The sequence below is a fragment of the Neophocaena asiaeorientalis genome, unplaced genomic scaffold (assembly GCF_003031525.2).
Source record: "Neophocaena asiaeorientalis asiaeorientalis breed wild unplaced genomic scaffold, Neophocaena_asiaeorientalis_V1.1 scaffold137, whole genome shotgun sequence".
In the NCBI taxonomy this organism is placed as follows: domain Eukaryota; kingdom Metazoa; phylum Chordata; class Mammalia; order Artiodactyla; family Phocoenidae; genus Neophocaena; species Neophocaena asiaeorientalis.
This window is the reverse complement of record NW_020171804.1, coordinates 167,058-181,519: the sequence shown is the minus strand read 5'-3', so window position 1 is coordinate 181,519 and position 14,462 is coordinate 167,058. Positions and strand designations below refer to the sequence as shown.

Here is a 14,462-nt window from a genome sequence, read left to right as displayed (position 1 = left end):
AGCCGCTCTGGGTGCAGCGAACAGGCCCCTGCTGACTTGTGGGTCAGCAGTGAGAGCCCATCAGGGACGGAGCCGGTGAGGCTGAGAGCCAGGATCCAGGGCACCAACCTTGCTCGGCCTCTCTGCTCGCAACGGGCTGACCCCCCGTTGATGGGCCCAGGCAGACTGTGCAGGGAGAGTGGCCCGGGGGTCGGGGGTGAGGACAGGCTAGGCGGTGGGGACTCCCCCGCCAACCCCTCTCCTGGGTGCTGCAGGGGTGTGCTGTCTTGGAGGTGGGGGCCTTTGGTTTCTCCCCAGGAAGAATGGGTGGGCCTGACCTTAGCTTCAGAGCCCGGTGATCTGGAGGGAGACAGAGACCCCTTGGTGGTTTCCCTGGTGACGGCCCGGCAGCAGCTCTCGGGTCTAGGGCAGCAGCAGCCATGGCATTTCCCATCAGAGTCTGTGTCCTGCAGGCCCCGAGGCAGGTGTGGGGAGATACACTTCTATGGCTGTGCGGGCCTGTGGCTACCTGGAGGGTTCAGGGGGTTCCTGCTGGGGAGGGCTGGGCAGACGTGAGGTCAGAGGGACCCGCCAGCACCAGCCCTCACCTGGAGGGTCCTGTCCAGGGGATGGAACTGGTGGTGCAGGGTTGTGGCCAGCGGGTACCGGCCCTCCTGCCCAGTATGCTGTGTGCCTGTGGTGTCTCGTGTGGAGCAGGCCATCCCGAGAAGCTGGGGTTTGCTGGTCCACAGGTTCTGAGTTGCTGAAAGCACACTTGGTGTCCCGGCGGGCCCCAGGCCGTGCTTCTGGGAGTGAGCCCTTGACCGCCCGTGGAGAGGCTGGGTTTGCCGAATGGCCATCCAGCGAGTGGGAGGGCGGTCTTGGCCCAGGAGGGGAGGGTCCCACATGCCGGCCTTGCAGCCAGCCCCGTCTCGGACCCCATCCATCCCATGTGCCACCCCACCCCCATGACATCTTCAAACTGTGCCCCGCCCATTCCGAGGCAGAGGGCCCGGCTGCAAAGGGAGGGGGCGGTGCGCCCGAAGCAGGGCGCCCAGCGTGTGGCTTCTCGCCACCGCCCTCAGGCGCAGGCTCTCCATCGCCCTCCCGTCGCAGGCGCCGGCGAGGCCCCGGCAGGTCTGCTTGTTCCATCCACATCGTCCCAGGTTTCTCTCCAGCTGCTCTGCTCCCCGCTGGCCATCTGCCGCCCTGCTGAGCTGCCACCCTCTCCTCTCCTCTCCTCTCCTCTCCTCTCCTCTGGGGGGCCTCCACTCTCCTCCTCTTCTCACTTCCCTCTTTCTTTCCTCTGTGCTTCCTTCTTCTGTAGGAACCTCAAACCACCGTCATTCATAACCCAGTGGACGGGATCAAGGTACTGCGCGTTCCTCGCCGCCCTCTTGGGAGCGTCTGCTCAGGCAGTAGGCAGACCCCCTGGCCCTGGGGAAGCTCTGGGATGTTGACCCCGGGGAAGCATTTGTGCCAAGACAACTGTGCAGGGACCCCTCCCAAGGCAGGACAGAGCCCCCCAGGTCCACGGGCTGCTCCCTTTTGGGGAAAGGCCCCAGGTGCGGCCCTTTTTGGAGGCATGGTTGTACCAAGTCCACGGTGGACACAGGAGCCTGGGCTTCCTCATGTCCTGAGCAGGGTCCACTTCTCAGACCCTCTCCATCCTGCCTTGGCGATGGCCAGGTCCAGCCTAGCCAGGAGCAGCTGAATGCAGGGCCCATTTCAGAGGCTCAGGGCGCCAGGAAGAGCCTGGGTGTCCTCCGTGATGCGCGGCCAGGGCTGCGTGCTCCGGGGGAGAACGGCTGGCGTGGGCTGCCCGGCGTGCCCCCGAGTGTGGGGCGGGGGAGAGGGGAGCAGCACAGACTCCCCCTGACCTCACCCGTCGCTCGTCGCCTCTGCCCGCTGCGCCTGGTGCTGCCCGCTGAGCTGACCCCTCCTCCTGCCCCTCCTCTGTGCTCTGGCATCAGCTCCCATCCCATCGGCATCTTCCCCCCGGGGCCAGGGAAGGGGCTGGCTCTCTGGGGGGGGGGGAGGGATGGGTGGGCGGCCACGCTGTGTTTCCAGAACTGGACTTCCACCTGGGCCTGGGATCCTCAAAGGGTCCCCACACACCCCAGCCATGGGCCAGGACCAGGGGGCCTTGGGCAACTGGCTCTGGGCCGGCCCCCAGGCTCAAGGTGCTAGGAAGAGCCCGGGTGTCCTCTGTGACTCGGGGCCAGGGATGGGTGTTCCTAGGACGCTGTGTCTGGAGTGAGGCTTCTGGGGCTGTGGTGTGAGCCCTGATCCTATAACCTGTAGACACCCGCCTTCCTGGCCCAGGGCCCAAAGCAGTGTGTCCTGTGAGGGGGCTGGAGGGGGCGGGGGGTCCCTTGGGGACCCTGTTAAGATGTTCCTTCTGAGGACCATGCAGACCTTCTGGGGACCCGGTGACAGGTGGCTGGCACCTGGCTTTATATCTGAAGGGCAGTAAGCCAGGAGTGAGGTAGGAGGTGCTGGGGCCCCCTCTCTGCCCTTAAGGCCACCTGAGAGGTAAGGCCAGGCCTGGCGGGAAGGTCCGGGCCTGGGGAGGAGGTGTGGTCGCTGCTGCAGTCTGTCTGGGCCAGGCCAGGGCTCCGGAGCAGCTACTGGAAGCTTCCGCCCTGTCTGCCAAAATGCACGGGCTGTGGGTGACTTTCTGCTTCACTCGGAGTCTTGGAATTCCAAAAAGCTTGTTTTCCTCTCTTGTTAATGAGTCCTCTGAGCACACGGAGTCTTTCCACTGGGTGTGCCTTGTGGGGAGAAGGGGAAGTTGGGGTCCTCAGCTGTTGGGGACATGGCGGCCCAGCCTGGGGACAGGTGAGCCCTGGGGCTGGTGTGAAGCTCCAGCGCTGCCTGTGGGTTTCTGGGGTTCAGGCCACGTCCTGACCCGTTGTCTCCCCGTGTCTCCCCAGGAGTCGTCTGACAGCACCCACACCACCATAGAGGACGAAGACACAAAAGGTACCCCAGCTCCCCACCTGCGGGGGCAGCGGGGCGGGCCACTGGCGGCTGGGGAGCTGGGATGGAGAAAGGCCGAGGCCTGTGGTGCGGGCGTGTGCCCAAGGGCTGACCCTGCTCAGGGCTGCAGTCCCACCTGAGCCTGGGTACAGACCGGTGCCGGGCAGTCTCCGGCATAGCATCCAAGCAGAGCCTGTCGGGCCCGGGCTCCCTGAGCAGCGAGGAAGCCACTGCCCGGGGTGGGCCGGTTCTCTGCACGGGCCTCCAGATTGCTCTGGGGGCTGTGTGCCCAGTTCCCACGGTTGAATTTGCTGTTTCTTCCCTCAAAGGTCCTTAAACCTGTGGCTGCCCGGCTGCCAGTCGATTCGGGGACGGGCAGCAAGGGGCGTTTCCTAGGCTCGTTGTGGGATTGGGGGGTGGACTGCAGAGACTCGAGCTCCCACCCACTCTCAGGGCTCCCAGGCCGAGCTGGGCCGTGCTCCGTCTGTGCCCCACAAGGGCCCCAGGGTGCCGGGCACCGTGTGCTCACCCAGGGCCCCCTCTTCCACCCTCAGCTTTCTCAGCTGCCCCCAGGGAGGGGATCTGGTCCCCCCTCCACTCAGACCAGGCCGCCCATCCCCACGTGGAGGGCCCGCCTGACCCCCTCAGCCACGCGCTTGTAGATGAGCACTGGGTGCCCTCGGGGCTGCCCCTGGGCTGGACAGTGGCCACTCGGCCAGTTTAGGGGGGATGCAGTGACCCTGTCCTGAGTACCCTCCCTGCCCCAGAGTGGAAGCGAGCATAAGGCTTTGGCCTCTGGACACAGGGAGGGTGGACGTTCATGTGTTTTCTCCAGACTGCAGGCCCCAAACCATCAGCATGGAGCATGGAGGTCTGCAGACCTCTCCCAGGCCCTGTCCTGTGGTTCTGTCCCTGCCTCAGCAGGCTGGGGGCCTGAGGCAGCCCGAGCCTGCAGGAGCACAGGGGAGCGGGCCAGCCTGACCAGCCTCGTCCCAACCCCTTGTCTGGCTGGGGGAGGGTGGGCAGATGCCCGAGGGGCCTCGCGGGGCGGGGCAGGGCAGGGACGGGGGCCCCGGGGGCCTCTCACCTCAGCTGTGTCATCCGTCAGATGCGGAGAAGCCTCGGTGGGCCCAGGCCTGGCCTCTGCTGGCCTTGGCACACAACCTTCCCACCTGGAGGCCGGCCTTCGAAGGCCCCGTGTCCAGCCCTGCACGCGGTCCTGTGTCTGCCTCACATACCTGCTGTGATCGCACAGCCCTGGGTGCGCGGGGGTGATGGCGCTCCAGGAGCCCTGGACCCCACCACGTGGTTCTCCAGCTTAGCCCCTCTCCTTCTCCTGCACTCCCCCTCCTCTCTTGCGTGTCCTCACCTGCGTGTTCACGTCTCGTCTGTCCGCTCAGCCCCCAGGGTCCCTGACATCTTGAGCTCCGTGAGGAGGGGCTCGGGGACCCCAGAAGGCGAGGGCCCCCCGCCCTGCCCGCCTCCGGCTCCCATAAGCCCCCTGACCACCCCATGTAAGTAGCCGGGCCCCTGCTGCTGCGGGGGTCTCCCTGAAGGGCCTGCAGCTCCTCTGAGGGGGCGCTTGAGAGCCAAGGGCCGGCCGAGCTTGGGCACCAGCCTGACCCCGACAGCCCCCCTCTGAGGCTCCCCAGGGCCTCTGCCCCTCAAGCCCCCCTCCGTGCGGGCCTTCCCCACTGGCCTGGGGGGGCCGCCCGGTCCACCGTTCTGCTCTGGTGTCAGGGCCAGGGCTCCTTGATGCTGAGACAGGCCCCAGGGCAGCAGAGAGCAGGGGCCCTGCTTCTTCTCCCCCAGCCTCACCCGGCAGCCTCCTCATATGTCTGCCTCCTGTCCACCCAGCCCCCAGAATCTGTGACATCCTGAGCTCCGTGAGGAGGGGCTCGGGGACCCCGGAAGCTGAGGGCCCCCCGCCCACCCCATGTAAGTAGTGCCCCAGGCCTGCTGCTTCTGCTGCCCAGCGGCTCCTGCGTCCTGCCGTGCACGGCCTCAGCTGCTCCCAGGCCAGGCTGCCGAGGCCTGGCTAACTGTGTGGCCTGGCTGGCCGTCGGGGGGCACATGCGCTAACTACCCCCCAGCCCGGTTCCCTGACCCTCACCTCCCACACTGCTCCCCGCACTGCTGTCCGGGGCCCCAGGCCTCTCCCCCAGAGGGTCTCCCAGGCCCAGGGCAGCCGGCAGGGCCCCTCTGAGGCCGCCCACCCACGTGCCCTGCCCCTCGGACCCTGGGCCGTGCCCTTGCCAGTCACGCTGACTCCGTGTGGGCCCCGGGGAGCCTCGGGGAGCCCAGGCACAAGGAGCTATTATAGAAATCCTCTCAACCACAGGCCTGGGGGTTTAAGGGGAGAAGAAAGGGCCCGGCCTCCCTGCAGAACTGGGTTCTCCACAGAGGGGCCGGACGTTCCGCTCATCCTGCACTCACTCACGCCTTCCTCACCTGTCGGGCGCTGACCGAGGGCCTGTCCTGCACTGGGCTGTCTCTTCTGTCCCTTCCTGGGCCAGGCTGCCCTTCAATGGAGGGCACCCTCCGCCCGCAGCAGCTTTCCACGTGCCCCCACAGACCTGGTCAGACAGGTGCAGCTGGCTGAACGTTCCTGAAGCTTCCCCCTCTGCCCCACACCCCTCTCTGTCACGCTCCACTGCCACGTCCCTTCTCCACCCCTTCCGGCTCTCCCAGGCTCCCCACCCACCCTGTGTAAGTAGCACCTTGAGTGGCCCTGCTGGCTGCTCCTGGGGGCTCACAGGGGTGTGGAGACCCCTGGCTGCGGTGCGCCGCCCCCTGGCTCTGGGAAGGGGCCGGCTCGGGGGTAGGGGGACGTGGGGTGCAGGGAGTTCCACACGGAGCTGCCGTTTGGCTAAAGACATGCACGTGTGCGAAGAGAACTAGGAAGCAGGTTCCCGTGAACTAGAGCCACACGCCCCCAGGGTCTGCAGTCTGCGGGTTTCTTCCGCAGCAGCGAGGTTGGGATGGTGCTGGCCGGGTGGTGCCTGGGGTTACGCCCCCGCTGGTGATGCTAGGGGTGGGGGCCCAGCCGGGCGGGCGCTGGGCTGGGCCACCTCCCCAGGGAGGGAGGAGCTGCCGCAGCCCGTCTGCCGCCCGCCCGCCAGTATCGCTTACAGGGATGGATCACACCCCAGGGCGGCAGCCATCCCCACCTCCGGGGAGACACCGGGCTCTCAGAGGAGAGGCTGCGGGGCCGGGGGCCGGGCATGGCGGGGGAGAGGCTGGGTGAGTGCCGGGCCGGGAGGGTGCTGACCCCCGCCCACCTGCTGCGGGGGAGGGAGGGGGAGGGAGGCCCTGGGAGCAGTCGGGCGGGCACGGAGGCCTGAATACTGTGGCCTGAGTCCGGGCTTGGCTGAGGGGAGTGGAGGCGAGTGTCCGAGGTGAGGGACTAGGGTCTTGCAGGCGGGCGCCCAGCGCAGCCTGTGGGAGGGGCCGATCCCCTTCCCCATTTGTGCGGCGTCTGATCCGAGTTTAGAGGCCACCACGTCCCCATCTCTGGGACCCTTGCGGCCCCTCCTTTCAGAGATGAGAACGACGAGGGGAGGAGATGTGGAGGGTTGTGCCTAAGGGGGCCACCTGCAGCGTGACCTCGGCCCAGGGCTGCGACCCACCCTAGGAACCTGCGCAGGCCAGGTGGGGACCTCTGAGGACAGGGCATGCCACGGGTGCTGAGCACCCCAGGCTGATCTGGGGGGCCCACAGCACTGGCTTGCCCCTTTAGGGGTCTGTCCTGAGCTTGACTCCGGGAGGTGCGGCCACAGAAGGTGCTGGGACCAGCACTGAATGGAGGGGTGGCCGGGCCTGCAGGGTGCAGGGGAGGGGAAGATGCAAAGCCCTGGGGGGCACTGGGGGCACCGAGGGCGGGGGGCCCCCATCAGTCTCCCTCAGGGAGAGGGGTCCTCGTGCTTGGACGTGCACCCTCCTCTCACCCGGAGTCCCAGCATCCCAGCTCCATAGGCCTGTGTGAGGGTCCTCGGGTGAAGGAACGTGGGTGGGGCCGGCCCGGAGAAGGGACTTCTGGGGGCCGTTGTGGGGTGAGATATGGCGCTCAGTGGGCTGAGTGCCAGAGCCGGGGTGCCCCCTCTCCAGCTCTGGGACCAGGGTTCGGCCCCTCACGGCACCGAGGCCCGGGCTGCAGAGGGCCATCCCTGGGCTGGGTTGTGGCTACCCTCCTTTCCCGGGAACGTCCCCGCCAGCTGTCTCAGTGTGTAAATGGGGTCGGTGCCCACTGGCCGGGGCCGTGTTCTCCATGATCAGGGATTACGCACAATCCAGGCTGATCCTGCACAGCTGCCTCCCTGGGGTGGCTGGGGGCATCCTGGCGCCCCTGCAGCTGCCGAGGGACAGGCCTTGGGGTCAACCTGGGGTCACTGGGGTACCCCCGGACCCTTTGCCGGTGGCCGGGCCTCCCTGGCCTGTTAGCTCACCCCAGGAGAGCCGGAGGGGACATGGGGGCTGCACTTCAAGCCAGACCTCAGCTCCGTCCCCGGAGTTGTCTGGTGGGGGAGGCTTGTCCTCAATAACAAGCCTCACCCCCGCCCCCAGGAGTCCCTTCGCGCAGCATGCCACTCGGGGGGAGGAAGGATTGCTCCGCAGCGTGGGGTTAGACGTGGGCGGCAGCCCCTCCGAGGGTCAGGAGCATCCAGCCCACTCCTGGGCTGTGACTGGGCTCGTGTGGCCTCAGCTTTCCCATCTGCAGAATGGACGTGGTGGCTGTTTCCTAAACTTCAGACTTTGCAATGTGTGCTGCGACTCTAGGTGTCTATTTACTTAGTTCTTTCTCTTGACACTGACTCCATTTTTAATTACGCTTTGTTTAAAAACGCTCAATATTACTTCATTAAGTGGAAGATTCGGCTTGCCACAGTGCAGTAGGGTGACTGTAAAATCAGAGCGCATGGGAAACAAAACAGAAAAAGTCCCTCAATTCCAGCTGCAAGGCTGTTGTCTAAGGGCTCACGTGGGGCGGGGGTGGCTCACGACGTTTGTGAAGAAGGGGGGTTGACAAGTGTTGGGGTTTCGGGGTGCGTAGACGTCCCCTTGGCAAGATCAGCAGGATGGCCTGGAGCTGACAGAGTAAATCGCAGGTGGGAGGTGGGGGCTCCTGAGCAGGGGCTGGACCTGGTGCCACAGGCAGGAGGCGGTGAGGTCCCGGGTGACGGACCGCCCTGGGCAGGGACGGAAGTGGCAGGGGCTGGGTGTTGCCCTCCGACAAGCCCAGGCCCGGCCCTCTGGGCGGGGTCTGGTGGGGAGCTAGGTCTGGTGGGGGAGATCAGAGCCTGAAGCTTGAGGCCACCTCCGCAGAGGTGACAGGTGAACTGGAGATGGGGGTGGATGAGGTCCCAGAGGAGAGAGGGTTGCCCAGAATTGGGAAACGCCAGGCAGAAAGTGGAGAGGGGGGCAGGCTGCGGGGGAAGCCTTGAGAGGGGAGACGAAGTGTGATGGGATGGGTGAGGGAGGGGGTGGTGTGTGGGTGGAGGTGTGGAATACCCAGAGGGTGAGGACAGAGGCTGGCCTGCACGTGTCTGTGTTGGGACTGAGCTTTGCAGGTGGACGTGGGGCATCAGGACAGCTGGGCCCACAGCCCGCCTCCCGGAGGCCAGCTTCCAGGGCTGACCAGACAAGGTGGGGCTTGGGTTCTGCAGAGACAGCCTTAAGCCCAAACCCTGCTGTAGTCCAGACACGGAGTTCGGCGGCAGAAGCGCCGCCAGGTCCAGAGAGAGCATCTCTTTTATATAGCGGAAGCCCACGCGTGCTTGCGGGTTGGTGCACACACACACGCACAGCAAACACACGCGCGTGCCCACGTGCCCACTGTCTCACCTGCGCACGTGTGCACGAAGGTGCACACACACATACACATATGCTCATGCATGCGCTCAACCATGACACCCTTGGGTGTCATGGAGCTCACCCTGCAGCCCCTGTCCAGAGCTGGTGCGACACGACCCAGGCTCCCAGCTCAGACACGGGCACGCCTGGGCTCGCACGCAGCAGGCAGCATCTTCTACCGTGGACTCTGTCCGCTTCCTAGCTGGGTGCCTGGGAAAGTGAGCACCCAGACAGCCGAAGGTGCTGATGGGAGGGCCGTGGGCACATGCTTCAAAATGCTAACCGCACCTTTTTGGAGCTGGCAACCCGCGCTCTGGGAACGTAGCCTGCAGATCAACTCACGTGTGTCCTGGTCCCGGCTGCTCTGCCAGCTGAAGACTGGGGACCTACAGATGCCCATCACTAGGCCTGGTTGAGTGGGGATGCCCATCCCCCAGGAGGGGCCGCGCAGAGTCTGTGGTCCCGATGTGCTGCTGGGAGCAGGGGGGACACCGGTACCCATGCTGGGAGTGCGCAGACATGCGCAGCTGGTGTGGCCGTGACCGGGGAGGGAACTGGGGGACAGAGCTCCTGGGGTCGTGCTTTCGGTGGCCTTCTTGGGCCTGAGTTTTATCACTGGCACGTTATCACTGCTTTAAGAGATCCCCACGTGTGGATGCGTCTGTACCTGTGTGCACACTCGTGTATTCCCTGTGTGCCTTTGGGTGTTTCTGTATCTGCACAGAAGCGGTGAAGCACCTCAGGACGGCACTTCCCTAGGGAGAGTGAGCGAAGAACAAGATTCAGGGGAACACAGGCATCTGCCTCTTTATCTGGAAGGTTTTATTTCTTGAAAAGAAATCCAAAGCAAATACGAAAGTGGTTCAGATTTGAATCAGCAGGCTGTAGGCTATATTATTCTTTCTGCTTCTTCCATGTGTTTAAAATGTTTTGCCTGAAAATAAATGGTAGTTAAAGAGATAAAGGAGCCCCCAGGCGAGCACCCGGGGGACTGGGTCTGTCCAGGACCAGAGGCCAAGTGGGCAGGAACCCGGAGAAAGCTGCTGGCGCAGGGCTTCAGGTGGAGGGTGCAGCATGGAAAGGTGATGCCAGAGGACTGGCCTGGGGGCCCAGGACCGCAGACAGGTGGAGGCTGGAGGAGGTGGAAGGCCAGGCGGCAGCCTGCGGCCTTCCAGGGAGAGAAGGCAGTGAGGTCTGCACTCTGCCTTCCCCTGGGCCCGGCTCCCTGGCCTTTGCGCTGAGGCCTGGCCCTGCAGTCTTCAATCCCCTGCCTGCTTCGTGAGCCCGCCCTTAGTAGACAGCTGCCTCCCCAAGAAGGCCTATGAGAGCAATGTCCGTGGTGGGGGGCGGGCAGGAGCTGGGAAGGCTGGTCCCAGTGTTGCAGCTGCCGAGGGCCCAGGGGATACAGCCGGAAGGACTGGGGCATGGCAGGCTTGGCTTCCCCTTCCTGCCTCTTCCAGACCTTTTGTACTCTGGATGGAGTATTTCCCTCTTTCAGGGATGTTGTATTTAAGACAAAGAAGACAGAGGCTTGTTGGACTTGGAAATGGGGACCCCGTTGGTGGCCCTTGCTCGTAGGGGGCTGGGCCGCCGGAGGGGGAGGGGTGGCCGGGCTGGCGCTCGTAGGGGGCTGGGCCGGCGGAGCGGCGCCAAGCCCCTGCCCGCCCACAGTGCTCGCCAAGAACAGCAAGCCGATCCACACGACGATCCTGAACCCGCACGTGCACGTCATCGGCGAGGACGCCGCGTGCATCGCCTACATCCGCCTCACGCAGTACATCGACGGGCAGGGCCGGCCCCGCACCAGCCAGTCCGAGGAGACCCGCGTGTGGCACCGCCGAGACGGCAAGTGGCAGAACGTGCACTTCCACTGCTCGGGGGCGCCCGTGGCCCCGCTGCAGTGAAGGTGAGCGCCCTCGGGGGAGGAGAGCGCCGCCCGGGCGGGGCTGCGGAGAGCGGTGGGGAGGCCAGTGTGGTGTTAGGGGGGCAGGGGCGCCGGGTCAGGGCCTCCAGGCTCCTCGCCGGGCGGCCCCGCAGGCGCCCACCTTGCAGACATCAAACCCGTGTCAGACGGAGAGCGGCCGCCCGACGCTGACCTGCCCGCCCTCGGTCCGCCCCGTTTCAGAGCTGCCGCGGCTGGTTTCACGGGACAGACTCGGTGTTTGGAGCCCAGCTGCCCTCGGGCGCACGGCCTGCCTGTCGCATGTTTGTGTCTGCCTCGTTCCTCCCCTGGTGCCTGTGTCTGCAGAAAACCAAGACCAGATGTGATTTCTTTTTAAAAACAAGACGACAACCGCACACACAAAATTGATGTCGGATGAAATGGAAAAAAAACGAAACAAGGGAAAAAGCTGTAAAAAGCCCTGGCGTTTGTGGGGCTTCGAACCTTCAGGCCGCTCCCCGCCTAAGCTCCACGTGTCCGTCTGCTCCTGGCCTCCTCCGGGGACCGGCCGGGGCAGTGAACTTGTCCGCAGGGGCCTGCCACCCAAGGAACGGTGTTTGCTAGGTGGCGCCCACCCCCACGCGTCTGCATCCTCCCTGCTGCGCATGGCTCCTTGTCAGGAGTGTCAGGTGTCGTCTGGGGAGGGGCTGGTGGGGCTGAGCATGGCTGTCCTCCCTCCTGCTTCCCTTCCCTCCTGTCCTCCCCGGGGAGGCGCAGGTGCGAGCTCCCGGTGTCCCTGGCATGGGTGAGCAGTGCAGAGGCTGGGCCAGCCCCTCTGGGAGGATGCGGAGCCCTCGGAGAAGGCCCGGCGGGCCCAGGGCTCCAGCTCTGGCCCCGTCGGGGCCAAGGAGGTGCACTGGGTCGGGCAGGGGGTGTAGGGGGGTCACCCCTTACTCTCAGACCTCATGCCTGGCAAGAGACATGCCGAGAGGATGCTGCTGGCTGTGGCCCAGTGTGCAGGGGACCCCGGGGCTGGCCTCCCTTCTGTTCGGGCACCTCTCCCTCTTTGCCCCCTCCCCCCTCCCCCCGTGTGGGTGTGGGGCAGGAAGGAGAGAGGGGTCAGAGGCGGGTGGGTGCCTTTGGCTCCCAGGCTGAGGCAGAGTCCAGGCAGGTGTTTGCTGAAGGAAGCTGCGCTTTCGGAGTCTGGGCCCAGGGCAGCAGGGAGCGGAGGGCCGCACGGGGCTGTGTGTGACAGGGACCCCCGGGGTTGGGAGAAGGCGGGCTGGGCTCACCTGGGGTCCCCCTGCGTGCTGGCGGGCACTGTGGCGAGCCTCCGGGATGGGCCACGTGGCCAGGGGGCGGCAGAGAGAGCCAAGGGCCGTCGTCTGGGTGTGCGAGTGGGTCTGAGCTGGCCCGCTGGGCCGTGGTTGGGGGGTGCAGGGGCCGTGATCGCAGAGGTGCAGGACCCCCTGCCCCAGTACCTGCCCTCTTCAACTTACGTTGTTTTCAACACGGATTTTCTTTATCTTCCCCCGCAATCAAGCCAAGGGCGGGGCCCGGAGTGGGGAACAGGACACACGATGCTGGTCTCCAAGGGGACTGTCCATCGACAGACAGAGTGGACGCTCGCCTGCCGTCCGCGGCTGTGCTCAGGACAGCTGTCCCCACCCATGGACGCGGGGTAAACATCTACCAGGCTCCCTGGGCCTCGGGCAGCGGCAGGGCCCGCCGTGGACAGCGTGTGGCCCGGCCAACCTCGCCTCCTTGGGCCTCCTCCCCTCCTCTACCCCTTCTCTCCACGGAGCTGCCTGTCTGGGATAATTTGGGGTTTTTTTTCTGGGGGATAGTTCTTTTGCATGACCCCTCATGGGCAAGCCACACCCGCTCTTCTAGCTAGATGTCCGCGGTGTGGCAGCGTCGGCCAGCCCGCCCTGCAGACGGTCGGCTGCCTGCGGTGCTGGCCGGCCTTTCCTCTTCTCTCTTTTTGCTGAGTTTCATTGTCTTTTCTTTCTGAGCCTTGTAAGTGTACAAAATTATTATTTTGTTCTGTCTCGGGAAACTGCAAATAAAAGGAAAACAGGACAAACTGCTTCAAGTGCATCTGCGTGCTCTATGCTGGGACCCTGCTGACCCCTCACCTCACGGCAGGTCCCTTCTCCACCATGTGGGCCCCAGGCTGGCCAGGCTGCAGAAACCCTAGGCCAGACGTTCCCGAGCCCGTCTCGGTGGACGGCACGCCCAGGTGGGGCCCCTCCGTGCCGCTGCAGGTCAAGCTCTGCCAGCTATGCCCACCCCAACCTCTGGTTCCCCTGAGGCCCTGGACAGACCCCTGAGGCCCCACGCCCCCAACCTCTCCCGTCACTGTAGTGGCCTCTGAAGATGAGGCTGGGAGAGCGGATCTATGTGGGAAGAGCTGCAGGACCAAGGCCTCCTGCCCTGTCCAATCTCTCCCTCCACCCATCTGTTCTTCGTGCACGTTGATTGGAACACGTGGTGCCCAAGGCCAGCCCCCGCTGCTCCTGTGGGCCTTCACGCTGAGTTGTGTAGACAGCATGTAGGTGGCACACAGGCCAGCGTGGATGTCAGACACCGACGTCAGGAGCAGAAGAGCAGTGGCTGCTGAGATGCAGAGGACAGAGCGGGCGATGACAACGGGGGCCCGGAGAGGCTCTGCGAGGAGCCCCGAACAGCAAGAGCCCAGAGCAGAGACCAGGGGGACAGAGGGATGCCAGGTACGGAGGCTCCCAGATGGTCCCAGACTGAGGAGAGGGCGGGAGGGAGCGAGGGCCCAGGGTCGGCACAGCCAGGTGGTCCCCACCAGGCCTTTCCTCTGCAGCTTAGCCCCAGCATGGAGGGACGTGTCACCTGGCTGCCCATGGCACCCCTACAGCAGGGGACACAAAAGCCTGCTGGGCCTCTCTCGGGAACACTCACCCTTGGCCTGTGTGGCTGAGTGAGCGCTGGCCACGTGGCTGCTGGCCTATCTGATCACCGGACCACAGAGCTGCATGGCAGCCCGGCCCTGCGGCTGTCTGACCACGTGGCCGCATGACTACACCGCTGCATGGACACATGGATGCATGGTTGCCTGGCCCTCCGGACATCTGCGCTCGTGGCCACACACACTCAGGCCCCGCCGGGCGAGGGCTTCTGGGGCCTGCCTGTGCTCTGCTGTCCCTCCCGCAGACCTCTTGGCCCACCTCGCTCCCAGGCAGACCCTGGGCAGCCCTGCTGGTACCTCAGAGGCACCCTCCTGTGGAGATGGGCAGCCTCACCTCCACGCCTGGTCCCCAGGCCCTGCTGCCTGTCTGTACCTTACGCCTCGAGCTTACTCAGCACAGAAATACAGGCTTCAAAACAATCTGATACACCAAACGCGCCCACCCAGGGGGTCCAAGTGACTTCTGATGAGACGGCTGCCGCTTCGGGCCAGCTCAGTCCTGTCCACTGGGACAGAACAGGCCTCCTCCTCCAGCCTCGGCATCTGGTTGCAGGCACCTTCAGATGGGCCAGGAGGCCCTCGATGCCAGCTTGTCGGCCCCGTGGCCGATACCCGGCAGGGGCTCTCAGGTGTGCAGGCAGGAGGGAGGGCTGCACGGGGAGCACCTCGGAGGATCCGAGAGCAGGGCACAGAGAATCTAGGACAGAGCCCGCGAGTGGAGTCTGTCCCCGCCACCGCAGTATCTAGGGCTCCACTCACCTATCAGCTGTAATCCGAGGAGGCTTTCCAGGCCAGGCCTCCCTCCAGGCCCCCGCCACCGCCTCCCCC

At 65.3% G+C, this 14,462-nt stretch overlaps 1 protein-coding gene across 1 annotated transcript in view; it reads left to right on the top strand.

Moving 5' to 3' along the window:
* Positions 1 to 12,728, top strand: part of CAMK2B (calcium/calmodulin dependent protein kinase II beta) — a 64,237-nt gene extending 51,509 nt beyond the window's left edge. Inside the window, exons 18-23 of the mRNA XM_024747144.1 lie at positions 1,307 to 1,351; positions 2,916 to 2,964; positions 4,362 to 4,475; positions 4,819 to 4,899; positions 10,390 to 10,717; positions 10,937 to 12,728. Coding sequence (XP_024602912.1) covers positions 1,307 to 1,351; positions 2,916 to 2,964; positions 4,362 to 4,475; positions 4,819 to 4,899; positions 10,390 to 10,715 — 615 coding nt within the window. The 3' untranslated portion in view covers positions 10,716 to 10,717; positions 10,937 to 12,728. The remainder of the gene's footprint in view (positions 1 to 1,306; positions 1,352 to 2,915; positions 2,965 to 4,361; positions 4,476 to 4,818; positions 4,900 to 10,389; positions 10,718 to 10,936) is intronic.
* Positions 12,729 to 14,462: the final 1,734 nt, after the last annotated feature.